The 27,879-nt window shown below is 35.1% G+C and overlaps 1 protein-coding gene across 2 annotated transcripts in view; it reads right to left on the reverse strand.

Annotated features, from left to right (window-relative positions):
- The window catches only part of LOC117792195 (G protein-coupled receptor kinase 2), a 61,937-nt gene that overhangs the window by 21,685 nt on the left and 12,373 nt on the right, over positions 1-27,879 (reverse strand). For both annotated transcript variants that reach the window (XM_034632229.1, XM_034632227.1), the window contains exon 3: positions 9,533-10,020. In XM_034632229.1, the coding sequence (XP_034488120.1) occupies positions 9,533-9,584 (52 nt within the window). In that variant the 5' untranslated portion in view covers positions 9,585-10,020. The remainder of the gene's footprint in view (positions 1-9,532; positions 10,021-27,879) is intronic.

Here is a 27,879-nt window from a genome sequence, read left to right on the forward strand (position 1 = left end):
ATTAGATACTCAAAATATGCATACAAATATAGATACTAATATTTAGATGAATGAAATAATATTACGTGTATACAACTGCCTTTTCCATTGGCTGCAAAACAAATCAATTAAGCTCGATTGTTGCTGTTGTTGTCAATGTTGTTGCTAAGTTGACGGCATATGCGAAATTGTTATAAATTGCCGCTGCTCAGCATTCCATTGAATTATTTATGAATGAATTTTATTAGTTGCCCTCATTGGCGACTCATCAGTGTCCGAACTGTGGCAACATGAAGTGACTTGACATTAATTGCAGCGTCGAGGCGCCGCCGAAAACGCAGCCAAGCTGTTAGTCAATTAAATGTGCCACATTTTGTACAACATTTGATTTAATTTCAAAACTGTCGCACCGTCTAAATGACTAACTGACTGACTGAATGACTTGGATGTTGGGCAATTGAGTAGATACATTGATAGATTGTAAGCCTGATAAATATTTACTTATATAAGCACACTCGTGCTGGCTCTCAAAAACACTTGCCGCATTCTCACGCAGTTTTGGCCTTGTTGAAAACGGCTCATTTGACAGCACAACAAGTAGAACATGATCGATGCTAACTGATTTTAACTGTTTACTCTTTACTGTTGGCTCTTAACTGTTGTTTGTCTCTGGCGCTGCATTTGCATTTGGTTATCATAAACAAACATTTGCTGCACATTTTCTTTGATTGATGGCATCGACATGGCCAACTTGCAACTGGCTTGTGGCAAGTTTGTTTCTCAACTTGCACCGTTAATTAAACTTGCTTTACTTGTGAGCTTGTATACGTGTACAATAAATTATGCTACTACCTCTCTACTTTATAATTTTGCATGAACATTTGAATTGTCATTCAAATTTATTGATTTTATGCAAACAACAAACAGAGACAAATATCTAAATAGAAATTCGTGGAATTTTGCATTGCAAACTGTGAAAATCCAAAATTGGCAGAATACCTAAGAACAAGATTACATTTTTGATTGTTTATTGCTTAATGTTGATTTTGGAGAATTATAACTAACTAAGGTTGCATTTTAGAATTTAAATTTAAAATTATTTATTAATTTCAATTACACTAATTCCATGGTAATTTATATATTACTAACTATAATTTTATTTGGCATTGAGTTGAAAAATTATTAATACAATCACTATTAGAAATCAAGGAAAATAATAAGAAAAATTTGATAAAATAAAATACTTTATTTCTGTAAAATTGAGCAATGTCGTAAAATAAAATGTGTGGAATAAAACCAAAAAAAATCATGAAAAATACTGAAATTTCCGACTGATAAGAGAGACCAACAAAGTGTTTGGTTGCCAGGCACAAAGAGTTATATATTTAAGTTGTATTACAATTATTAATAAAAAGCAGCATATAGAAGAAGCTTATCAACCTGTGACCGGGGTATGCTCTCTGACATTTGTTTGCTTTGCCTGTGCCTGAGTTTGATTTCATTGTTATATTGTGTTATATTTAGCATAATGCCAAAGTGCAAACAAACAGCTGACTCTGACAATCTGACAATCTGTCAATAAGGCCAACGTTTTCATTTCCCCGCTTTCAGCTGCTCTGCCGATCGAGTCTTCACTCGCGTCGTCTACAGTCTGACGTCTGCTGTCAAGTGACAATGCAAAATGCATCACAACGTTATCAGAGTTCTCTTCCTCTCTATCTGTCTCTCTTCTGCATACAACTGTAATCAGTTTAAATTACGTCAGTTGACTTATGTTGCTCTGTCTGTCAGCTAAACACTCATACTCATGCACATTGGCATTCGCCTGCTCAGCTCAATTATAATTAGATGCACATAATATGTCGATTGAAAATGTAGCATATATGTGGTTATTAGCATGGCGTATACGCAATCGCTCATACGCAACGTTGTCTGCTCACAATTGAATTTCAATAGTATTTCACTGGCATTTTTAACTACCAATATCAAGTGTATCTTTAATTAGCCATAATGCTTTGTTAATATCCTTAAAATTAATTGGCATTCAGAATTTACAGGCATTGTCTCTGATGCATCTCAAATACGAGTAATAGAGAAAAATACGAGTATTAAAGCAAATACAAACATATGGCAGCTCGTGTAGTTCAGAGTTCAAGTCGAGCAAATCGCACAAGTTGCACATATGGCGCCAGCAGCCTTCGCCGTGAGCAGCCAAGTGAACCATTGCCCAACTGGGATGCATCTCTTCTCTCTCCACTTCTCTATATACTAGGGCAGTGGCAACGACAACGGCAACGGCAACAGCTCTCAAGACAACCCCCCGTTGTGGCAGTGGCATGTTTACATTTTATGTTTGATTGCATGTTCAGCGCGTTTTGGTTTTACAAATGCCACAGTGGCAAGCAAGCAAGAGAGAGAGAGAGAGGGCGTCAGTGAGAGACAACAGTTGAATGATAAAAGATGATTGCATCTTGAGCACTTTCGTGAATAACAAATTATTATATTTCTATATTTAAATAACAGCTGATGATAGTCGGTGTTGCCCGTTCCTTTTTTTGAAAAAAAAAAAAAATATATATGTATGTTTAAAAATAGATTTCAAATTAATTGACTAGAAATTTGTCTACAAAGGAAATAATTTGTGAAAATTTATAAACACTTGGGAAAATATGTCACTCTTTAACATACTAAAAATAAGTCACGTTCGCTGACTATTTAAAATCCCATAGGACCAAATGCTTAGTTTTTCTCCATCCCAAAAATTCGTCTTCTATTTCTGTTTCTAGCTCATATAATGAATTTGTAACCATAACTCATTATTTTTTTTCAATCAGATATTAAACAATATTAAAATTTGAAAATACATCTGTAATTTTGAGAAAAAAGATTAGGAAAAAGTAAACCTAATAGAAATGGACCACAATAAATTAGTAGAGCTTTCAAAATGAGTCTTTAGGCAATCGAAGTTAAAATTAATGTAAAAATTTAGTAAAAAAAATAAGGATATGTCACTTCAGTTATTACTTTAACAATAGAATTTCCTCTTTTGATTAGTGTTTTTTCTTATAAGTATTAAATAATTGTTTAATACACTTGTCACCCGGTTTGCTATCAACTTTGCTTAGTGTGCCCAGTGTCGACAGTTGTTATTGTTTATGACTGTTTCAGCTGGTGCACTTGGGATTGCAGCTTGTGTATTTGAACAGAGTTTGCCATTTACATTGCGGACACTGCGTCCATATGGGACCAACTGGTGGAAGAGCCAAGCAATCATCTGATTCTCAGGCAGGCAACGAATCAATGAACGTCAATTCAAATTGTGGCAATTGTGAATTGCAACTCGACTGAATTTAATTGAAATTGCATTTGCAAAGCGCTTTTCACTGCAGCTTTTGTTATCAATAAATAAAATCAATTTAAAAAAAGAATCTTTATTTTTTTTTTATGTGTTTTGTTGCTGCAAACACTTCAAAACTGATGGAGGATTATTTTGTCTGTGTGTGCATTGCTTCAATTGTGTTTTATGCTTATAAAGCAGAAATGCAATTTCAATAGCTAAATTGCAAATGGAAATCAAGAGATGTGTGTGTGTGTGTGTGTGTGTGAGTGTATATCTCATTCAGCTGCCTTTGCATTTTATAATTGCTTTTTAAGGCTCAACGTCAATAACAACAACTGCATCAAAACTGAGCCTGGTTTGGTTACCTTTTGCTTTTGCTTGTGCTTGTGCTGTTGACATTTATTTATTTGCCCTGGGGAATTGTAACTGGCTGCCGAATCTGTTGACAACATTTGAAAGCAGCTGGCACCTTGGTCAACGCAATAAACTCAACTAAAATGTGTCTTGGCTGCATTTGGAAATTTGATTCGTTGTTGTTGCAATTGTTGGCATGTTAAATGTGTGTTGTGTGTTGGATGTTGGATGTGCGCTGTCAAAAATTGAAATTGAATTGAAATTGATATGCGAAATGCGCGTGAGCGAGACTCTGCTAGAAACTGTCATAAAAAATAAAATAAAATATATATACGTATATGTATCGTTATTTACATTGCAAAATTGCGCATACGACACGTGTGCCAATGTTGCACAGTGGCAAGCAATAGCTCAAATTTAAGTGCCACTGGCTAACACACACATATTTTCTTAGTTAACTAAAAAAATAAGAACACAATTTTGATTGAATGTTGTGTGTATATTGTGCCAGTGTGCCGCACGAAATAACTCAATTTCATTTCATCAGCAAAATTGTTTAGAGCATCACTTACATTTTCATGACGGGCACAAGCATAAAATATGCCAAGTTTTCTTTTTATGCCAACACATAAAACATGACGAGAGACAAGAGGTGCTCTCGCATATTTATGTGCATACCAAAATATATATATATATATGTATATATATATGAAAATATGTACATGTATTTGTACATGCTTGTATACGAGCTGAAAACTATGGGCGTTACTTTTATTTAACGGTATCTAAAACTCAGCTGCCGTTAGCTGTTTTCCATTGCCGTTGCTTAAGTGCTCGTAAAACGCCTAAAAGCTGGCATCGCCTTCTGCCATCAATCATAAAGTTGTGTAGCTCTGAAAGTCGCCGGATAGTTAAGGTATCTGCTTAACGGAGACAAATAAGTCAGGCACGTCTCACATTGCGCATACGACGCGTTGTCGGCAAATTAATCACAGATCCGAAAGACTAAAACTGACTTTGCTCTGATGAATTGAAATAAATTTTTTGAAACGAAATAAACAATTTATTTAAATTTGCTTTTTCACTTTTTTTGTGGACCGCCATATAAATAACAGACAGTATAAAATGTTAATTGTCAAAGCAATCAATAATTTTATACTTTATGGTCGTTGGCTCTCGCCGAAACAAATGGTGCATAATTTCATTTGCTTATCTGCCCCCAACAACAGCAACAAAAGCGGCTTCTTTGGTTACCAAACTAGTGAGTGTATCTGAATGTGTTTAGTGTGTAGAAACCGTATTTGTTGTGAAAGCAATTATGTAAATTGATTTTCGAAATAATGTAATTAATTATTTCAATCAGAATTGTCTATTGAAATTATAAAAAAATATACTTCCATGGAATTATTATTAGATTTTTAGTTTAATACACAATAATTTACTATTTTCATTATTTAATTGGTTTTGCATCTGCATTAAATAACAAATTGCACTCACTATATTCGCAATTTAATTAAGTCAAATAAATAATTTATATTCAACAGTCTCATATACGAGAAAATTTTTTACAATGCTCTTCACATTAGTGACACAGTACATTCAATTTACATTATGCGGATGCCAAATATAAAATTTATATATGTACTATATGCAATTTAAGAGAAATGCAATTAATTGACAAACAATCAGACATTGAGTGAATGCCACTGTCTGACAGTCAACAACAACAACAACAATCGAAGACAAGCACAAAAATATTTATTACATTCAATTACTGCGCAGAAAAATAAGATAAAATCAACAAAGGGCAACAGCAAGAAATTAAGTGTCGAAATTAATTAATGCAACCAATACAAGTGCTTGACTAAGAAATATCCTTAACATAGTTTATTATAAGCAAATATGCTTAGTTGTTTAATTATTAATTATGTACTTTTGGTAATTGTATACTTGAAAGCTAAATTTTTTTTTAATTTGCTATTTTTTAATCAATTAATTTTTCTTTTTTATAGAAATTATCACGAATTCCATGGAAGATTGGGTATAAAATAATAATAAAAGTTTGTTTTACTTAGTATTGAGAATTTACTCTTTGCTTTGTATACCTTCCACACATTTTATGGCTACAGGGTACAATCAAAATACTGGCGATAAGCCGACTTCGATGCAAAATGTCAAACAATAATTCTACAGAAGCATTTTAAAGAATTTTATAGCTTCAGAGCGGTATTTAAGCATATAGTTAATATGCATAATTTGTAGATTACACAACGCCATGGGTCGTTGATTAAATATGCCGATTAAATATTCATTTGCTGACGCAGCAACGCGTCACTAAAAACACATTTTCTGTCTGGTGAATATTCCAGAGTCTCTATATTATTTGCTATTTGCGAACGTCAGAAAAAACAATTATAAACAATAAAAAAAACAACTTTTTTTAAGACTCAAGTTCAAGAGCATTAAGAAGACATCTGTTAAAGAGGGGGAGGTGCTACCGGTTTTTGTAAGTAATGTGCACAAGATCAGTTGAAGTGAACAATTAACGTTTACAAAATACTCTTATTTGTGATTAATTAAAATTTGCCATACCTATGGAAGTGTGATCTCTGTGAACGGTATTTCCGAATGCGTCAACGGATTGCTTAACTTTTTTTTATTTATTATTTTTTATGGTTTTTGTTCCCATGCTAATTAATTGAAACAATGAAATATTAGCTCGTGAGAGGAAGTCGAACTCAGCTGACAGCAAACATATTTCTTTATAACACTCAATGGTAGTATTAATGATTTTATTCTCAGCCATTTGCATACATATATGCAAATGAATCTGGATTTCTGAAAAGGCACAATGATGTTCTGTGGCAATAAACGGAGTCCTGCGATTTGGCAAACAAGAATCGCTTTGATTGCAATTACACATTGAGTGGGGCAACTGTAAATGATGCAGTTCTGGGTTGTGGCATGCAACTCGTACGTGCTGCAACTACAGATAAGCAGCCACAGACACCGCAGAAACCACATTGAGTTGCCACCACCATCACTACCACCCACAGCCACTGATTAAGGCCCTAAACTTGCGTGTTGCCATAACATGGAAAGGACATGCTAAAAAGCAAAAGAAAAAATATAACAGGCTTTCAACTTGTTGATAAAAATAAAATGCCTACGCTAAACTGAAATATTAAACTAGCTGACCAACTGACAAACTGATGAATTGCTGGATTGATGGTTTGTTGGATTGGTGAACTGTTGGACCTGCTACAAGCAATTAGCGTGTTTGAAACGTGCGACCAACTTGAACCACAACACGACTGAAAAGGGGCAGCAAAAACATGAGACGCCTCTTCATTGTATTGCGTGCGATAATTAACAACTGGCATTTTTCTTTTTTTTTTTTTACACATATTGCTTCTGCTTCTTTGAGCTGCTTAGCATACAACATAACTGGAGGCTTGTTAGCCCTGATAAAAGAACACAATGGCAACAGCAACAAGAGGAACAAAACTCACACAACTCCCACTTGAAATGAACTGACGTGTTTTGTAGAGAATGCGGACAGTTTGTCCAGCCGACGCAAAAGTTATTGACTTGACCAACGGTCATTGAACCACAACCTCGACAGGGAGTCACAATTCAAGTGGACCTGGCCAACTGTGGATATGGCAAAGTTTCAACTGGATACGAGTTATGGCAAAAAGAATAAACGACAAGACAGGATGCAATCAAACAAGAATTGCATTATCTAAATATTTGCATAAAAATAAGCAACACGTTAATTCATTCTCACACTTATTCATTCATTCACTCATGCTGAGTATCTCTAATATATGATTGTTCATTTTATAAACCCAATTATGGCACAAATTTCACATTTTAGCGCCGTTAGTTGCGGTCAAATTACATTTTCCACTTCTGTCTAACTTCAAATGACAGTTTCCTCTCCTTTTTTCTCTTTCTCCTTCTCAGTTTCCATTATATTTTAAGTCGCTGTCGTTGCTATTGCCATTCTCCGACATAATCAGCATTATGGTAGCGCATTAAGCGCAAAATTTATGCCATCGAAGACGACAAGGCGACATTTTCGCTCTCTGTGTCGCTTTTAATATGTTCTCATTTTTTAATGCAAAAAGAGACTAAAAATTCAGAAAATTAAAAACAAAGTAGAGACAGTGACTCTATAAAGAACTCTGCAGTAGCTTGTTCTAATAACTTAAACTCGTTCTTTAAAAAAATGTTTGGTTAGATAAATAATAAATTCAAAGCTGTCATAATTTTTAAAATGTTACCATATACTTATTATTTTTAGCTTGATTTTAAAGCTGTAAAAAAATTATTCATATATTGTGATTATAGAACCAAACCTTCAAATGCATTGTGTGTAATCATTGCTTTTACAGGGTATTAAAACACAGCTGAATGCAATGAAATCAGGCAGCAACAGACTGCTACTGATTGGCGTTCCAGTAGAAATGTATTCAATTATGCAGTGAGATTTTAATGCTCAGCCGTTAAAGCGAATTCCGTGCTTTGGGGCGTGGCCAGACAATTAGCAATCATTTGCCGATAGCGCAGTTAAGCGAATTGCAGTGCATCAAAAGGCCGGACTGCTGATAAGCCAATGCTCTGACGTGAATGCAGAGCAGAGACTCGACAAACGGTTATAAGCAAGGGTCCGACATTTCCTCCTATTAAACTGAACTAAAAGTTTATATTGAAACGTGTTTGTTATGCTTTTGCTTTGAAATTTTCTTAGGATAAGTATATATAAAAAAAAACGAATTGTTTTCTGTATCCGTACCTTTTGAAAATCTAAAGTCTAATGGTCTGTAATAACATTTGTAGCTACAGAAAAGAATATTCAACTTTTTACGTAGTTTTTCCTAGAAAATATATAAAAGTTTGCCGACGGCGGCCTTTTGCTGATGAAGCCGCTTTTGCTGCTTTCTCTTCACAAACGCAAACGCAAATACAAATATAAACTTATTTCTTGGCTTGTTAAATCTATTGCAAATATATGTTTTCACTCCTCACTCACTGGAGCCGTTCATCGAGCAACTGCTCTCAGAATATTAAATTTTTACAAATTGAAATTTTGTGCACGTATCTGTCATTTAAATCTGTTGAGTGCAAGAGGCAGGTTGGGACGACAGAATGTATCTGAGAGATAGATTCAATCGTCTTTTCGATACTTTGTACTTTTCGTTCGATACGAAACCTTAAATATGATGATAGATTTGATTAAGCACATAATGACTGCTTAAAACACGATTTTAACACGTGTGTTCAGACATTAAATGTCTGTAGATTTATTCAAAAAATTGTGTAGGGTGAAGGTGACCTTCAGTCAATTGTAAAATTCCAAGAAATGTTATGCATAATTTCACAATAATATTCGCATAGCAACCATCGACCATCCGGAGTTGACTTTGTTATATAAGCCGAATGAAAATGACACTGAACTTGACTTGCCACAGGACACTCTGCAATTGAAGTGTGACCTCCAGTTCTGAGGCAAATAGAGCACTTAAAGCTGTAATATGAAGCATGAAAATGAATAACTTGCTGGAGCGCAAACATTTAACGCTTCATTAACTTTAGATAAAGCGCAGCGACAGGCGAAGGACTTGTTCAATTAACAAACGCCTTTAATGAAAGAGAACGCGAGTGCGAAAGAGCAACAGAGCAATAGAAAGTAAGAGAGGGACAACAACAAAAATCGATAAGACTCAGGCTCAGGATTGAGACAAGGTGCCAACATGAGCACTTTAACAGTGGCACAAGGACTCTAAGGATTTGTTGCCTAAAAGCGGGTTGTGGTATTTTTACTTAGTAGTTTTTTTGTTTGGTTGAACTCACCTTCTCTTGCTTTCAAGTAGACCGTATTGGCCACAATATTCTCTAATTCCATTAGTTCCAGGTTGGCGGTTTTTTAATGAATCCTTTGGCGCTCTCAAAAAATTACACAAAGTTCCTTCCACTTTCCGCTTTCGCTCACTCTTTTTATCTCTCTCTCTCTCTCTCTCTTTCCTTGTGTTTTGGGTTGCCTTTCAACTTGCACGGAAATCGCAGCTGACAATCGTTATTCTTATTGTTGTTATTATTGAGGAACTTTAAGGCTTTTCAAACTTGCAAATCAAGAGCAGGCTGATTAATTTGAGGCCGTCGTCTATGATCCAGCGTTGAGGTATTTGGCACAGTTGCAGACACAGGCTTCATTTAGTTTTGCAAATTTGGATTTTGGCAAAATACAGAGAATATCTTGGTTGCCTTTGATGTTGTGGATGCCAAAGAAAAAACCTTATGCTTGATTGGATGGCTTTTGGGCAAAGCGCTGATACGTTTATCTAGAATGAAATATGGGAAATAAAGATAAAGTGCGTTAATTAATTAGATTTGGCCTAAAAGGTTGCACGTGTCGCCTTTCAACTTAATATAAATTGTGAATATGTATACAGTATTCCCTATACAAATGTTGACAAACTAATATTATTTGCCAATCAATACCAAAGTTGGATACAAACATTTTGGGAACACAAAACTGGAAGACTAATTAGGATCAAAATACTAGCAAACCAAAAATCATTAGTTCTCAATAAAATATTTATATAAATATGGTTTCGACTTTTGCACTATTTTTTTATTACAAATTATTTTCAATTTAAAAAATTGAAAATCTTAATTTTTCACTAAAAGTCAACTTCTTATGTCGGAATTGGTATCAAGGTGTGGCCTCTAAATTCATTTGGCATTTAAATTTCGCTAGAAAAAATTGTTACCCTTTGATCTGGGTATTAATTATGTTGCAACAAATTTTCCTTCTAGATTTAGACTTGGAAATTTTGAAAATATTACATTTTGAATCCAAGTTTTCACTTGTTAAGTAAAAGGTTTGACCAACTTAAAATTTTCATAAACCTGTTAAAATTCAGCTAGGAATCAAGTTTGTATATGATATGTTATATGGTATTTAAACAGAGTTGAAGTTTATGCTGACAACTTGGACAAGAGTTCAACAATTGGCAGTTTCTACATGATGCAGTCTGAGGAGGAGTATCTCTTTATCCATTTGCCAGGTTGTGTAAAATTCATGACACAGACCACAAGAAGACCACAAGGAAGCCTGTCTGTGGCATAGAAATTGTGCTGAATTAATTCTCCAGCTCACTCTAAAATTTCACTTGAATTGTTGCCTCACTCCTCACACTTTGGGGCTGGTTGAAGGTCCCTTGGCAGTTATTGCACGTTGTGACTACGTGTACTTGTTGTCACCTGTTTGTGACAAAGGAGCTGCGTACGTTTGTATCATGCAAAGTGCACTTAGTTTATGTGTAAGTGTGTGGAGAAGGCTCGGTTATCTAGCAGAGATACTGAAGAGCAGAGAAGAGAAGAGAAAAGAGAAAGAGGCAAGAAAAGCCGCAACATATTTTGTCCAAACGACGCCTTGTTGTTGAGGTGTCAGAAATGTTGCGGTCGACGTTTATTAATCATGGATATGGAGTTGGCAGCTGAAACTGGAGCTGCCAACTACTGAGTTCAGAGATGAGAGGGGAGAGAGCATTGGGAGAGGCGTACGTGAGGGCATGCCAACTCAAGTGGTGCGTCACGAATAACTAATAGCAAAATAATTGAATGACACAAGTTTTCTTAAAGCCAGCTTGGCTAGAACGTGAGCATCGTTCACTTGATGTACTTATTCATCCCAATTGATGTACTTTCCGAAATAAAATTCATAGTAAATGTATATACCCAAGTTGGGGCTATTTCTTGGAATAGTTTGCCGATTAATTCTTCTGCTTCTAGCAATTTTGATTATTTAACTTATCAACTGCGTCATGAGAAAAGTTTTATTGAATTTTAGACGACTTTTTTCAAACAAAAAATAATAAACTCATAGCAATTTGAATGATTTTTTATTATACGCATACATTTATAATGCACAACATGTGGCATGTGATCGCGCCTCTGGGCTGAATAAAGACTTGAATGGGGCATATCAGTCATAGCATTAAATTGTGGTCATGTCTGGGGATCATCTGAGTGTTTACTTACAAAACAGACTAAATTTTGCAATCAGGCTGTCAAATTAATTGTTTTCGAAATGCGTAGCCAAATAAATAAACAGACAGAAGTGAGGAAGATGGTAAGACCGTTAAGAACGGCAAAGCTGACTTTAAGATGCGCTACACACAATTAAAACCAAGGCTAGAACACGTTAAATATCTTAAAAAAGAGAAATTTCGAGAAAAAAAAAACAATTTAATGAAATTCGCGTCAGTAATCCGAACTTTTATTAAAATAATATATTCGTAGGTTAGACTCTTTCTTAGCTATTGTTTTCAAGCAAATAAATTTGTTTATTTTTATTAAATTTATGTTTTTAAGAGTTTTGTTGAGCTTACAGCCCTGACTTTAAAAATAACATATTGTCATGTGAGGATAAGAACTTAAATGAATATGGCCGCATATAAAGTTCATATCAACGCCTACAAGTGCCAAAGTGCCAACATTTTAGCACACACAGACACTTAGTCGTGCATTATTGACGAGCTCGCACACTGATGCATTAAATTAATATGCCCATTCAATTTATTTGAAAAGGTAAAGCACATAAAGTGCGTGTAGTGCCTACTAAAAACAGAATGAGCGCAGATTCTCAAACACATTTGACGAGTGAAATAAACTCAACACATACACATCGACTTCTGCCTTCCGGTTAAGCTCTCTCTCTCTCTCTCTCTCTTTCTTACCCTCTCTCTCTCTCTCTCTCTTTCTTACCCTCTCTCTCCCTCTCTCCTGCTCTCGCTGAGTGTGTGTGCGAAAGCGCTAAAAGCCACTTTATTGAACATTTGCGCCATTAGGGCAGGCAACGGGACGCAGCATTTTCCGTGACGATGACGTTATAAAAAATAAAAAAAAAACTGAAACGACGTTGTCAGTCACTCTCTAATACATTTACACACACACACACACACACATTTGTACACTCACACACTAGCTGGCAGCCATTATGAAAATTTTATGAAATGGCGTAAATGTGCATAAAGCTCGTAACAAAATTAAGCAGCAACAACAACAACAACAATCACATTGATATTGAGGCTGAAAAGGAAACCGATGGTCGTCATTCCCTTGACATTTTTCAATGTCCTTAGAGGACAATTCTCTATGACTTATGAAACTGCTGTGCTTGTTATACCCTACAAAATTCAGTTGCATCGATTATGCTCAACTGAATCTTATAGATTTAGTTTAGAATTCATTACAAAAATAATAACGAAATGAGTTCTATTTTATAATCGAACACTTCCAAATAAAACTGTACCCTTTAAATAATTGGACAGTTTCAGAAAGATGCCCTGCCCTTAAACTTCACTTGTGCCCAAGGAATAAATTCTCTTGACTTTCCCTTAAGCCAAGTCAAGCACTTTCCAATTGTAATTAGCTATCAACTCAGCTGTACTTTGCAACAATTATTAATAATTTTCCATTTAGCTGAAACTGTCGGCACAACTTGTGTTTCCCTAAGCTGGTTTAAGCAACCAGCTATTGACTTATTAATTAAGTTAGAGCAGCTGGCCACAATGTGGGCTAAGGATTGATTGTGAAAGTGGACAGCCCGTTGTTTTTGTTTTTGCCATCCCTTATCACATTTATGACAGCCTTAGCCCGGCCAAATAGACAAGTATAATGCTACCAATTTGAATGCCAGTCGCGAGTTTGGGTCAACTGTACGTTGATTGCATAGCCAAGTAGCTTGATACCTTGTGCCAGATTATGTGCTAGATATTAAAATGGAAGACAAGCTATGGTCATAATGCTAATAACAGTTAGAACTGACAGAGACGTCGAGAGAGAGAGAGAGAGAGAAGCCAAGGACTCCAATCAAGAAGTCCAATGAGCCAAAAGGATATCCGCAACTGGATACCGTTTTACTTATGAAGTTGTCTACTATATTTTTCGTTTGCATTCTGTGCTGATGTTGGCAGAAAATATAAAAAATCTCTATAGTACACTTCCCGACTATGAGATACCCTTTAATTAACTTGAATATATCATTATTTTATCTATTAAATTTTAAATCCAAGTCTGAAAATTTGCTGAATACTTTTAGGCTATTGTATTGCTTAAAAACTTAAAACAAACATAACTAGCATCAATCTGAATGCGGATAATAGAGTGATTAGTACTAAAAAATGAAACGTTCATCACCAAAATAGCGTTGTATCGTAAAAACTGTAAGTGTGATTAAGTTTTTTCGGAGCGAAGTGTGTAAAAAATACATAAGAATATATTTTAATAAAGTTAATATACCCTTCGAGTTTTCGATTAAAGGTACAGCTACAGCAAGAGGTCGGACCATGTCCTGCAACGGTGTCCTGACTCCTGCTTCTATCCTTGTAGTTACATTACCCACATTTGACTTTGGCTTCATTTTTTTTTTTTTTTGCAGCGTTCACCGCATTTGTGGAATTCACATATTTCTCTGTTTAAGCTTCGTTATGCTGCTGCCAGCCAATTATTTTCTCTTTCTTCCTTTTTTTTTTCGCGTTTATTATTATTGTTGTTGTTGGTCGCCTCCTTTGCCCTCTGACCTCGCCCAGTTTTCTTTTTTTTTTGTGTCGTTTTGTGTTAATTTTGCTCTGAATGCGCAATTTATTTGCGTTAAACTTAAACGTGTGTGTGTCGGTGTGTGTGTTTGTGTGTCTGCCTGCTTGGTTGCATGTGTGTGTGTGTGTGCAACTTTACACACACCCTGTATCATTGCATGTGTCTGGCGTTGCATTTTGTGTCGACGCCCTTAAAATTGTTTTCACTTTAATTTGCAGTCGTTGCAAAATTTAATCAGCTCTAAGTATACACTAACCATTCGCCTGGTCCATTAGTGAATATATGCTAAAGTCAGCATTGTCCTTATTTGACTAGACTTTGAGAGTGTGCATAATTCTTCCATTTGAATAATTTTCATTTTCCATTTTAATATACAAACACAGATTGCAACGTTTGCGATATGTTCAACTTCCAACTCGACTGCAATATAACTTTTGAGAGCGAAAATCTTTTAATACTAATTAAGTACCGCATTAAGTGGTCTAACTTTAGTTATTTGCTTACTTTAAGAATTTGTTATAGCTGGAGATAAGCATGGTATTTGAAATGCTTCAACTTGTCTTGGTACGTTTGCTTATTTTCAGTAGCCACAATCTGAATCTGAATCTGAATGCTAATGCCACTTAACAGTGAGTGCTAAAATGACGTAGCTGACATTCCCCTCTTAGATTCACATACATCAGTTAACCGCAAAGACGTGTAAATGACAGTTAGGTAAGACCCAGAGAGTGAAAGACACTCTGAGAAACTGAGAAATATCGTATTAGCTTAGGCAGCCACAAGTATGCAACTGTCAGTCGTTTGTGGTTTGTTTGGGCCATGTTAGATTGACTTATGATAATCGGAAACAGCAGAAATGGCAACATTAACGTCATCATCATTATCATTTGAAATTAAATACATAAGCTTGGAATTTGGCCGAGTTATTTAGTCAGCCCACTTGACAAGTATTTGCCAGGGAATTAAACTCATAGTTAACAGATACAAACATGTCAATTGCAGTCTAACCAAACTTTAGAGATGTTGGTTATTTGAAATCCTTGTAAATATCCTAAGGGCACTTGTGGCTCTCGATGCCTGTCTCTAATTTGAGTGTTGAGCTTGTCAGAGTCTGCTTAAAATCACAGTAGCTCGTATGGAAAGTATGCCTCAGGACAGGGCGTGTCTTCTGCACAGTTTCAGACACACACACACACGGACACACACACACAGCGACCAGTCAACGGCACTCGTGTTGGCAATCAATAAGCCCACAAAACACAACTATGTGAATGCCAAAAGTGACCCAGTTTGGCAAGGACAATGGCCAACTTGGCTGCAGATGTCAGGCGACATCATTTTCACTGCTTCTGCTATTTTTATATCATCTTTTTCCTATTCAACTTTTTATGCCCGGTATGTAAAAGGGTGCAGGAGTATAATAACTGTGTGTCATTTATATAACAGACAAAAGTTGCTACAATCAAGTCTGAATATAGTCAAATAAGTTTTTATTTTTTCTATTAAAATTATTTTTTTTCTTTGAATTTGCATGAAATTAAATTAAAAATAATTAAATATGCGAGTTGTTCTTGTTCATCTTAACTTATTACATAAGTAAACCTAATCATTATCAAGCAGTTGAATTATATTTTAAATTGTATCCTATAGTACCAGGGTACAGGGTTTTGTTCTAGTCGAGCACGTTTAAGAAAATTGTCAAACAGCCAAGAAACATTTGCGTTACCGAAGAAGTTCACGACAGTCTCAGTCTTCTGCATTATTTCGCATAGCATTTTTTTAGCATTGACATTGACGTCTTCCAGATGTTGGCAATAAACAAATGACCAGCTGTGTGTTATGTGATTCACACACACTTACATACTGACATACTGACATACACACACACATACAATCATCAGTCACTTGAATGTGACAAATTTCTTGGTCTGTTGCACACAAACAGGAGGCACTCAAAATCTGTTGCATGCTTCGAGGCGCATTCAAACATCCGACTGTCATTGCATCCTGTTCTTGCTTACACTATACACATTACACCACACATTTCCAACAGTTTTTTGATGAGACAAAAGCTCGTTTCTCATTCATAAATGAATTTTGGTTTTACTAAAGCGTTGAGTGCTCTTCATATGTCATGATATCCCTTAAGTGTTATGTACTTTAATTTATGCTTTTTAAATTGCATTTCAATTAATGCACGTTCTGTTTGTGAACACACACAAATACACACACACACACACACGTACATACATATATCTTGGAGTTGGCGCCATGTTGCCATACTCAAAATGTAAATTTAAGTCATGTTTCATTCAATTTTAATTTATTAAGCACAACATCAAAGCTTTCAGTTTAGGCAGCAACTTGGGGTTTAAACTGGTTGTAAATTATACAGAAACATAGAGAGCGAGACAGAGAGAGAGAGAGAAAGAGAGGCAGACAGATTCTCAGCAGCTATTGGTAAAAAATTTTCAAATGTTGCGCACAAGTTATGAAATATGCTTGTGGGTCATTGCTGTCAACACAAAGTGAAAAATATAAAACAAACATATTGTTACTACACACACACCAAAATCACACACACAACGACGGTTCCTGATGATGAGATACCCTGTAAACAGTATATATAAGCTAACTGCTTTACTTTTAAGAATAAGCTGAAAGCAGTCTTAACTTTAAGGATACTAGGCGTATGAGTAATATACATAAATTATAGCATACTTTTAAGCGCACACAATATACTTTTTTTGACTAATCCTTTATTAAAATAAATGCAATTATAAATTTAAATTGTATGCAAATGAAATATGGTGCAAGCGCTGAAATTTTAATTACAAAATCCCAAAAAAAAAAAAAAAAACAAAGGAAAAAATATTAAACTCGCCAAAGGGCGCAAAAAAAACTCTTTTATGTAAAACTTTTCAAATGAAAAGTGAAAGAGGAAACTTGTAGGATAATTTTTCATGGACGTGCTCTAAAATCTATTTACATCAAAGCAATCTATTTACATATTTTGTATTTTTACTTTGGCACTCTAAACTCGATTTGTGCAGCATAAACAAAAAATTGACAGCCAATTAATGGAACCTAGGATAAGATAATGTAATTCTGACCCGGAATATACGTTCGGAACATTGGAAAGCACAAAATAACACGCATCATCGACCTGTGAAACGTATTCTCTAAAAAATGAAAATTTCCATTTACGTTTTAATAAAAATTTTAGCTGTGTGCCTTTGATCAAGAGCAGAAAGAGGAGGCAAAAGTTGAAGCAGAAGCAGCAGCAATAAAGCACATAGATTAAAAGTCCATCAAATTACATTTGAGCCATATAAATGGCATTAAATTGCCGTGCACTTGCCGTTGGCCAAGTAAACAGGACTCGTGCGAGCATGAATAACATAAAAAATTTATTGCACGCCTCCCCAAAACCCGAAAGTAGAGAGTAACAAATACTCGTTGTACATATAGATACATATATATGTATTCATGCCATAATATTGAGTCAAGTGTGCTCGATTTTGCAATGACCTGCAGACAATTTCTGTATAATAACAAAAGATACCAGCTGGCAGGCTTTACTGTAGTAATTCCCATGGGCTTATAGTCTATACATCTTTTTATACCTGTATTAATTATTAATAGATGCTTAAGACATGCTGCTCGGTTCTTGCTATTTATTAGACAACAAACTGACGTGTAGATACACTATATATAGAGTATAGAAATTAAGCTTTTTTGCAATAACAAATGGATTCGTTTTGCAAATTTATAGATATTCTTATTTTTTGCAATTTCCTGACAGTTGGGAGTCATTTTTTAAATTACTTCCAACACCTTGAAATAGGCATAAATAATGCCGTAGATAAGATGCCAGAGAATAAGAATGAAAGAGAGGGATATTTACTCTAGGGAATGTGCTGCTTAGCATGCGAAACATTTGAAAAGCACGAAGCGTAAATGATTTAGAAAGACTAAAAGATAGAAGAGCTCTGGCGATTGCATCTTAAATATTTAAGAGCCAAGGCTCAACTCGAGTGAAAAAAAACTGAAGATGGATTCAGGCACGCGTTGTCTGTCTTCTTATCGGCCAAGTACAAATTTTGTTAGCAGAAGATGTCTGACATTGGTCTGGCCAAGTCTATGCAAACTTTATGACTGCGACCATAAAATGGCATGAAGATATTTTGCTTACCTTTGCGACGGCATTTAACAGAGAGAGAGAGAGAGAGTAAGGAAAATACGACGTTCTCTAATGAACTCAACTGTTAAATTGGTAGCGCTCAGTCAACAATCAGTCAGCAATGCAGCAGGGTGAACAACCGTCAAAAATGTTTGCGGTTAGGGCTAAGTGGCAGATGGAGCTGAAACTGAAACTGGAGCTAGACTGACTGCATTGGTTACTGCAAAATAAATGGGCAAATACAGACAATGAAACATTTATTCAGACCGCTGGCGCTGTCATTTTCGTTCTCATCGTGGCACAGTGGGTCAGTGGCTTAATTTAATTTGCATTAATTCAAATTTTAAATTATTAAAAAATATCAATAGTTTTGATTTATCAAAAACAAATATTTATCTCAATTTTTTTGTGATTTTGGAAAATTTTATGCCATACATTTAATGATACGTGTTTTAAAATTTATATTTAATAATTTAAAAAAATGTAAGTTTGGCTTTTTTTTTTTGCATATAACTTAATAAAAAAGTTGGAAAAAATGAAATAAAATAATATTTTGAAAATATTTTCATGCACAAATCTGTATTTCAGAATAATCATGTGACATTTTTGCCAAAGTTATTTATTAATTCGAGCATAACTGACCAAAATGACCACTGTACGTTCTTGGCATCGTCCTGGGCAAGTCCTGCCACAAAGTTATTCAATCTATTTGATGGCAGTCGTGCGTGTATGCTGGCTTTAATTGCCAGATACTCGTAAAATGGCAAAAAGGATTGCATATTGATGGTCAGCTTTAACCATTTTGATTAGCTTGTCGGCTTAGATAAATTGCTTGTGGCAGTCGATAATTGAACTCGACAGCAACACAAGAAAATTCAATTAACAGCTTCCCCCTTATTTTGTGTATCGTATTAATGCTGGGATTATGAAACTGGCCTGGTGGAGGGCCAATTAAACGCATGACACATCTTCAAGCTGAAAGCCAAACAATACAGCCACAGATACAGATATAGATACAAATATAAATACAGATGGAGATACAAATGGAGGGTCATCAATAAAATGAGCAGCATCCAAAATGGTTGAAGCTGCCACGTTATAGCCACTTAGGAGGTCTCCCCAAAAGCCCAAACACGTTGCCCAGACTCATCATTTGGTATGCCATGCTACAAACACTCTGCAACACAACATAACACAAAACTTCGTCTGGCTGCGAACAAATTCACGCTTCATTGAGCCAGGAGATTTCATTAATAAAAAATGGAAAACAGCATAGACCAGACACGACCCTGGCCAGGAATGAAATGTAAGGAGGATGGAGTCGATTCTTTTGGCAAGGCAAGCGGATTTAACTATTCATGAGATCACACAAAACGACGCTAAATGTTGAACACAACACAGGGCCAAAAGAAGGCATTGCCATACACGTATCTACAAGTTCTTACATTTAAATACATGCATAAGTGAGATATTTTCTCTACCTCTCTCTCTCTCTCTTTCTCTGAGAAAAGAGCCCAGGCTTTTACTTATATTAAGCGTTTCCTTTGGAATCCCTTAAGTGGTTACTCCACACACACAAAAATATTTAGGCCAACTGTGAGGAGAAATATTCAAAATTTGAAGTAAGCCTAAGTCTAAGAAAGAGACTCTAAGCTTTTCATATTTAAGTATTGTATATTTACAATTTTCAGTGTAAGTTGAAAAATCTTTTAAATTTTCAACAGTTTTCAGTTTTTATCAACAACTCTGCACCTTTGTCATCACAGTGTCAACTCACTGTGAAAAGCATTTAAGAGCTCAACTTACGCTGGGCATTTGGTAAGCGCTTGTGAAAATTGGAAAAGCGTGTTCCAATGCCAAATGTCAGATACACAGAGTCATGTCTTCTGACTGACAGACACATTGATAGACAGAGTTCGTGAAAAGTGGAAACATGTTTGAATGTCCCTTCTCCCAATCCCTATTCCTGCCGCATTCCCTGTTCCTTTTGCTGCTTCTTTTCAAGGCACTGCCTCACAAGTTTTTCCTGCCCTAAAAATATAAATGTCGGTGCGTCTGTTTTGGGCATCCGATTGAAAACTGACTGTGCTGAATGGCCCCTTAAATTAACGTGGAAGTCAGCATGAAAAAACAGCAAAATTGAGAGTTGTCTAAGATATTCTAATTTCTTAGGCGTCGGGCAAAAAAAATTAAGCTACAGGCGACAATTTAATTGAAATGTACAGGGCATGTAACTGTAATCAACAGAACAAAGCTTGCCACAAAAAAAGAAGTAAAGAACAACGTAAAAAAAAGGAAAACGAAATATAAACAAAACAAGCAAAAAAAAAATAAAGAGAGATACAAGTAAGAATGGTCTAGTTGAGTGTGCTTGACTATGAGATACTCTGTAGGCAACCAAAATATATCTCATCTAAGCATTGACACGCTATGGTCGCTAGATGGCGCCTGTCATACTCATTCTATGGAAATTAAATTAATATCTTGCATAAAAGTGTGTAAACCATGAAGTTTTTACAATAGTTAAAGAAAATGATTTATATTAAGTAAATTAAAGTTAAAGGCAAGTGAACTTTAAAATTATATTAAAATTCGATTTCTGTGTTTAATTTGAATTTAAAGTTTTGTTTTTAAATAATTGCTGGACCAACAATGTATGCTTTGTAATGTGAATTTTTGACACACATGCATAACAAATTATAATACCCATGGATTTTTGGTTATTTGCAATGGTCACAGGGTATTACAAACGAAAAAAAGCATTGACTTTGGTTCTTTGCTAGCTGCAGGCTAAGTACAGACAATTTGGAAGTTGTATGACAAGATGAAAACAATTGTGAGATGCGCAGACATCGCTGAGCTTATTACGAAACGCTCTTGGCCAGGGTAATCACAATAAAGAGACCAGGCTAACGCAGAGACAGACGGAGAGTAAGAGAGAGATTATCTAGCAGAAAATATATGTTCACAATGCTATGTAGATAAATGCTTAAAGGTTCTGTGCTTGTCTTACCATTGTGCCATCAACAGTAGCTGGCCAGTAGTAAGTATATAAAAAATACAACAACAACAACAACAACAACAAACAAAATGGCACATGATCATAAAACCCTTTTTCAGACAATTTAAGCCAAGCTGCGTGGGGATTTGCTTGGTTGCCTCTTGATGTGCTCGCTTTTGGCCTTTTGCAAACTCAAGGTTTACGATTGAGCTGGATTTAATTTGGCAAAATTGTGCGGCCACTTAAATGGCCAACAACTTCAGTTGACTTTTCTGTTGAGCTGAATGTGTGAATGTGTGTATGTGCATCTAACGGTTGATGATTTTATGCATTGCGTAAGCAAAAAGTTGTTACAACTTTGTGTGTTGCCCTCAAACTAAAAGCGTTATAGCTACAAGTTCTCTCTCACCCTCTCTCCCTTCCTTAGCTTATTTATTTATTTATTTATTTTTTGGTGTTGCATTTTCCAATGCTAAAAAACTTATACTGCTATAATTTTCAGTTGCTTTCAGTCGCTGTGTTCCCCGGCGTGTCGTAACCTTGTGGATAACTCTACAAAACTCAATTACGCGACTTTAAGTTCAACGCTACTTCATGTGCTCCATTCCCCCGACTCTCTCTCACTCTCAAACTCCCTCTTTCGCAGCTATTTTTCTTGTTCTACATGCATATTTAATAGTGGAAAGCAACTGACCACGACGTGAGTCGGTAACCAAGCATTTTCTCTCCATATACATCAGACGCTTTAGGTAATCGCTTTATTACAGCGACTACTACAAATCATCGTGTTCGAACAGTTAGGAATTGGAGAGTTTAACCACTCCTAAAAAAAATTAAGCAAATTATAAAAGATTTAATTAAATGCTAATAAAACAAACTAATGAGCAAACTAAACAACTAACTAACTAAAACAAATATTTTTTAATTTATTTGTGTTTATTTAGACATATTTTGGATTTTTAATAATAAATGCTTAAATTTCAAAATTTCAGTTTCAAAAATTAAATTACTTATTTAAGCGCACAACTTAAAAACAGTAATAACATAAAAAAACATACATTTATTAACAAACTTTCTTAAATAGAGCAACTATATTCACATAAGACTGAAGCTAATTAGTTAAAAATGGTTGTGGAAACAGCGCAGCAATAAAATGTAATTGTTGAATTGTAAATGTGACCACAAAATCGATTTGAGCAGATCTGCCACATTTACCGCTATACCATTTACGATTTAAATGCGTGTAAAAGGTTGCAGGTTGATAATTACGCGTTGCAACTGCAACGGTCATTAATTTGCACTATGAATAGCCCTTTTAACCGAGAATAAGTCCGGGTCTCTGCTCCACTCAATGCTTGCTGCAATTTTACTGAAACGCACACAAACAAAACTACAAGGTTGTTGGCCCAGTCAAAATTGGGCTATGGCTAAAATAGCAACAGTATAAATCTTGCCAACGTGGACAGCATTAATGGTGCCTGCTCCATGGGTTTCTCTTGATGATCATAGGGTGTTCCTTATTTTACGATTTCCAAATGTCTAAAGCTTCATAGTTTTCATGCGAAGCAATTTTATCAACTTGCACGTCCTATATTTCATAATGCCGCATAACTGCACAATATAATCGTCTCACCTACGTTGTGTAGAAATTTCAGCACCCTAGATCATACGGTATGCGCTCTACATATTTAAGTTTCCCAATCTATATTTAGAGACCTTGTCGGTACGTAAGGCTTTTTTTAGAGACTTGAAAATCGTTGTAAATTTTTCTTATATCAAATACAAACTTTTAGGAAGGTGAAACCTAGGAAAAAAAACAAAAATTTTCTCCATACAGCGAGGGAACGCCGTAATATATGTGAGAATATGATTATGTAATTTTGTGTTGCCTACTTGGCAACGCGTCATCACAGTTTCTGGTTTTCGAGTACAGGTACTTGGCCAAAATAGCTAACATCGAAAGTTTTTATGGCTTACTTATGTTTGTTGTTAGTGTAACTGTCTGATTTCTTTGCTCCTGCCACAATCTCTGCCTGCTTTGCATTAAAACTATGCACACAAATCTGTTTCTGTTTTTATTTATCTTTCGAGCCTTATACAAAAATAGTTGCAACTTTTGGTTTTTGTCTAAGCGTATTTGTTTTTGACACATAACGTATTTATGTAGTTTATTTATTCATGCACAAATATGTTTTTATTCCTTGCAGATAATGCAAAAACATCAACAAAAAACAGAATGAAATTCCTTTTCAATTATTAATTGTTAGTTTGCCTAGTAGAATGGAAATACAATACCATTCGTTGAAATGATTTAAAAACGTTTTTATCTCCCATTATTTGCGGAAGCAAAAAGCTTATGAATGTTTATTTAAAATATTACTAAAATTAAAATTTAAACGAATGATTTGTAAACCAACACAAAAAAAAGTAAAACATTTCCAATGAAAAATTCAAGCATATTATTTAGCATTTAACAAGTGAAAAAATGAGTAAAAAAAGTTGTATAAATATATGTAAATAAAGAAAAAATAAATAAAAACACCGTATCTAGTTAAAAATATTTTGTATTAAAATTATTCATCGAAATAATTTTTTGTATGTTTTGTAAAAAAAGTTGGCACAACAATATTGAAATTTATCTCTTGCTGGTTTCCTAAACTAATTTGTCTAACATTCTGTATTGCACTTAATTAAAGGACATACATGTTGGGTGCCAAGCATCGAATGAAAATTCTCATCATTCGGCGAGAAGTTGTGCAAAATTTAATCACTTAACATGCACTCAACTTTGCTTTGAATAAAAGCAACTTTTAGCTGCAGGCTAAATGAAGTTATTTAAATAAATAGTATACATCTCATGCTTTTAGTTAGGAACATAGTTGTTAAGGCCATTAGGAAAATTAATCAACTTGGGAATTCAAAGAAAATATATGCTAAAATGAAGTTCAGAAGGAAGTTGTATATTTTGTTTTCACTTGCCGTTTGCTTATATCAACATGACAATTAGATGCAATTAAAGCCGTGCAACTAAGTTGGCTAAGAGCAACTGCAGACATATTAGGAGTACAGCAAGCCAAAGCAACAACTGCACGTACCCAAATTAATGGCAACGGCAACCAGAAATTTGCCAATTTATTGTGCATCCATGAGATAGACGTGAGTATCTCAGGCATTCGTGTGTGTGTGTGTATCTTGTAGGTTGCCTGAAGCTAAAGCTTCTACCTTTGTCGTAAAGCTGGAATAACTTGTGTACCACGTCGTTGGCTAGATCGTGTGTTTTGGCTGCTAATCAGCAGACGAGCAGACGAAGCCAAAGAAGCCGCCTCTGATGCGTGTCTAACGTTTCGCGGTTGCCTGCAAAACTTTCTGGCATTAATTCAGTGCGTTGCGCCAAAAAAAAAAAAAAAAATACGAAGAAAAAGAATCTCTCATAAAATTTAATTTAAGCGCTACTGCCACACAACACGAAACTTGCAACTAAAGCGGAGACCGAGGTTGAAGCTGCTGCAACAAAATAAATTGCGCCAGAATGCAGCACGCGCAAGTAGCGTTTTATTTATGCAACGGAAACAGGGCCGAGAACCGGGAACTGGCAACTGGCAACGGGAACAGCAAACGGGACTCTGACTGCGACTGCGACTGGTACTGAGATTGGGATTGAGAGTGGAACTGGTGTTTGGGTTTGGGAGCCGACAACTGAGATGCTTGGTTGCATTTCAATGGCATAAAAAACACACCCCAAAAGCATCCATACACACACACACACACATGGTGCCGCCCTTTTGGCAGCGTCAGTCAGGAATAAGGGAAGAAATCTTGCAAATGAACACAAAAATGCAAAGAAAACAAAAAATAAACAACAGCAACCACATACACATACACATACACATTGGAAAACAACAACGAGCTGAGCAAAAATCTTTTGTATGCAGCACAAAAGCAGCGAAAAAAAAAAAGGAAACCGGGGGAGAACATGACAAACAACTTGAAATAAGTTTTTCAGAGACCAGAATTGCACTTGCCGATATGCGAGTATATATATATGTATATTTAAAGCCCAGTATCTATAGGGCACAAAGGCTAATGGGTTTGTGACAGTGTCTTGTTAAGATCTACACTCAACACAAAGCATAAATTCGTCTTTGTCTTAAAATTGGCATGATACTTAAAAAAATATCAATTTATCGGCAATATTTTTTGTAAGCTTTAGAAAAAATTACCTTGAAACGATTTTTAGCAAATATTTAAATAATATGGATTTTAAAAGTAAAAGAGTGTTGATTTTTAAAAATTTGACAGTAAGAGTCCCAACAAAAAAAAAACATTAAAGTCAAACTATTTTATTCCAAACAAAAATTTAAAAATTTATAGATCTCGAATTCAGAAAAAATTGTGTATTTTATAAACAAAAAAATTATATAAATATGTTATTCCTTTCATTATTTATTTTTATCTAAATTTAATTTATGTTGATTTAATCAAACAGCTGAGAAGACACAAATACTGGGCATTTAAAAGTCGAGCTATTCGACTGTCGAATTCATATAACGGGGTCTTTTTTTTTTTTGGTACGTTGCAGAGGGTAATATTCAGGGAATGACGTCGCCTTGCCGAAGAAGTCATTGGCCTTTTTGTTTACCGACTCCCACCCATCAAAAAAAAATATATATCGACATTGGGATTACTCCATTAGAACAGATTGCTTCAGGGCTGCACACATTAATCAAATATCGACTTATATAACATGCAAATCAGAGTACACTGCACAACACATCATATGATAATCATGTGATAATGTCAACTGCCAACATTGACGCTGACTCAGCAGCAACTCATCTTCCATCGCCTGCTTCCATTGAATTGTACAATTAGAAACAAACGAAACTATAAAGACAATTTCTAACTTGCGAGCACAATTTGAAAGCGCAATAAACTTGCGCACAAATTTGCATGGTGTGAAAATTATCATTGTGTCGCGATATTAAAACAACCAATGAGCCAAGCAACTGGGTCACTTTTGAATAGCTCCTCATATGTAATACTCATTATCACCAGCTAACTCATAAAGTAACCCAAAACTGGATCGTGGGTGTGTGACAACAATCTCTATATTAGATTGTCGCCAAGCAATGTCTCCGCTTGAGTACTTCGAATAATCATTTGTCACTCTTAAATTTTCGAAATATGATTTCTTACAACAATGTTGATGTCATACTTATAAACAAATAAAAATTATAGTTGCTGTCTTTTCAATTACTTGAATACTCTGACTTTTAACATCAATTCAAAACAAACTTGATTTTCGAAATCTTTAAATCTCAAACTAAAAATTATAATGCAAGTGTTTAAAATGGGAAAGGGAAATCTTATGAAATACTGTACTGTCTATTAATAGATGAGACGCACTAAAATCAAGCTTGAAAAATTGTGTGGAAATTGTAAAAATAGCATGAAAAACTTTTTTGTTTACGCCGGAATACTAATCAGATCAAATCGATTTTTTATATAATATAAAAAGAAACTGAGAGCTTGTAGTGAACTTTAAACTTATTTGACTCAAAGAATTTCATCATGTCATACTGTGTATTTAAAAATGTCATGATTTGTGTATACATTTAAATGAGTTTGTAAAATAAATAACTTTTTTGTATTTTCGGAAATATCAAACAGAAAAAAATCAAACTAAATAATTGTAGAAAGGATTAATGCAATGTATTTTTTTACTTAAACCTTAAAAAAAACATAAGGATCGCTCACAGTTATCTGTCAAACAGCCGAGTTGCCCACGGGCATCGAAAGGGTTAAATAGAATATTACATTGAAATAGTGAGAAATCGTCTTTGGTTTTGTGGGAAATATTAATCGGAAAAAAATCAAACGAAATCAAAGGGAATTCCGCAGAAAGCTATTGCTAGCTTATAATGAAATTTATACTTATTTGAGTCAAACAATTTGTCCATTTTGTAGCGACTATTTACAGATGACAGGCACTGTAATTCAGCTTGATACACTTGGCACAATATGGCATAGGAATTTGTATATATGTTTATTGTTATTGTTGCCTTCTGCCGTTGCGGCTCTTGTCATTAACTTCTCTGTCTCTGTCTGTCTGTCTGTCTGTCTGTCTGTCTCTCTCTCTCTCTCTCCGTCTTTACAGTTCTGTCTATCTCTATCGCTTTGAGCTGTTTCATTCATTCGTGATCCCAGCAAATTCCAGTGTGGCGCGTTTCATTCATTGTTGCATTGCGATGGGCGCGTCAAATGTTTTTGAGGAATTTCAAATTCAGTATTGAGTATATTCTAATGGGCAGGCCTTGGCGACGCCGATTGCGATTGCGACAACACTAACAACAACAACAACAACACGAGCCATAACAACAACATGAACATCAGATTCAGCTCTGCTTTTGT

Source organism: Drosophila innubila (assembly GCF_004354385.1).
Source record: "Drosophila innubila isolate TH190305 chromosome 3R unlocalized genomic scaffold, UK_Dinn_1.0 2_E_3R, whole genome shotgun sequence".
In the NCBI taxonomy this organism is placed as follows: Eukaryota; Metazoa; Arthropoda; class Insecta; order Diptera; family Drosophilidae; genus Drosophila; species Drosophila innubila.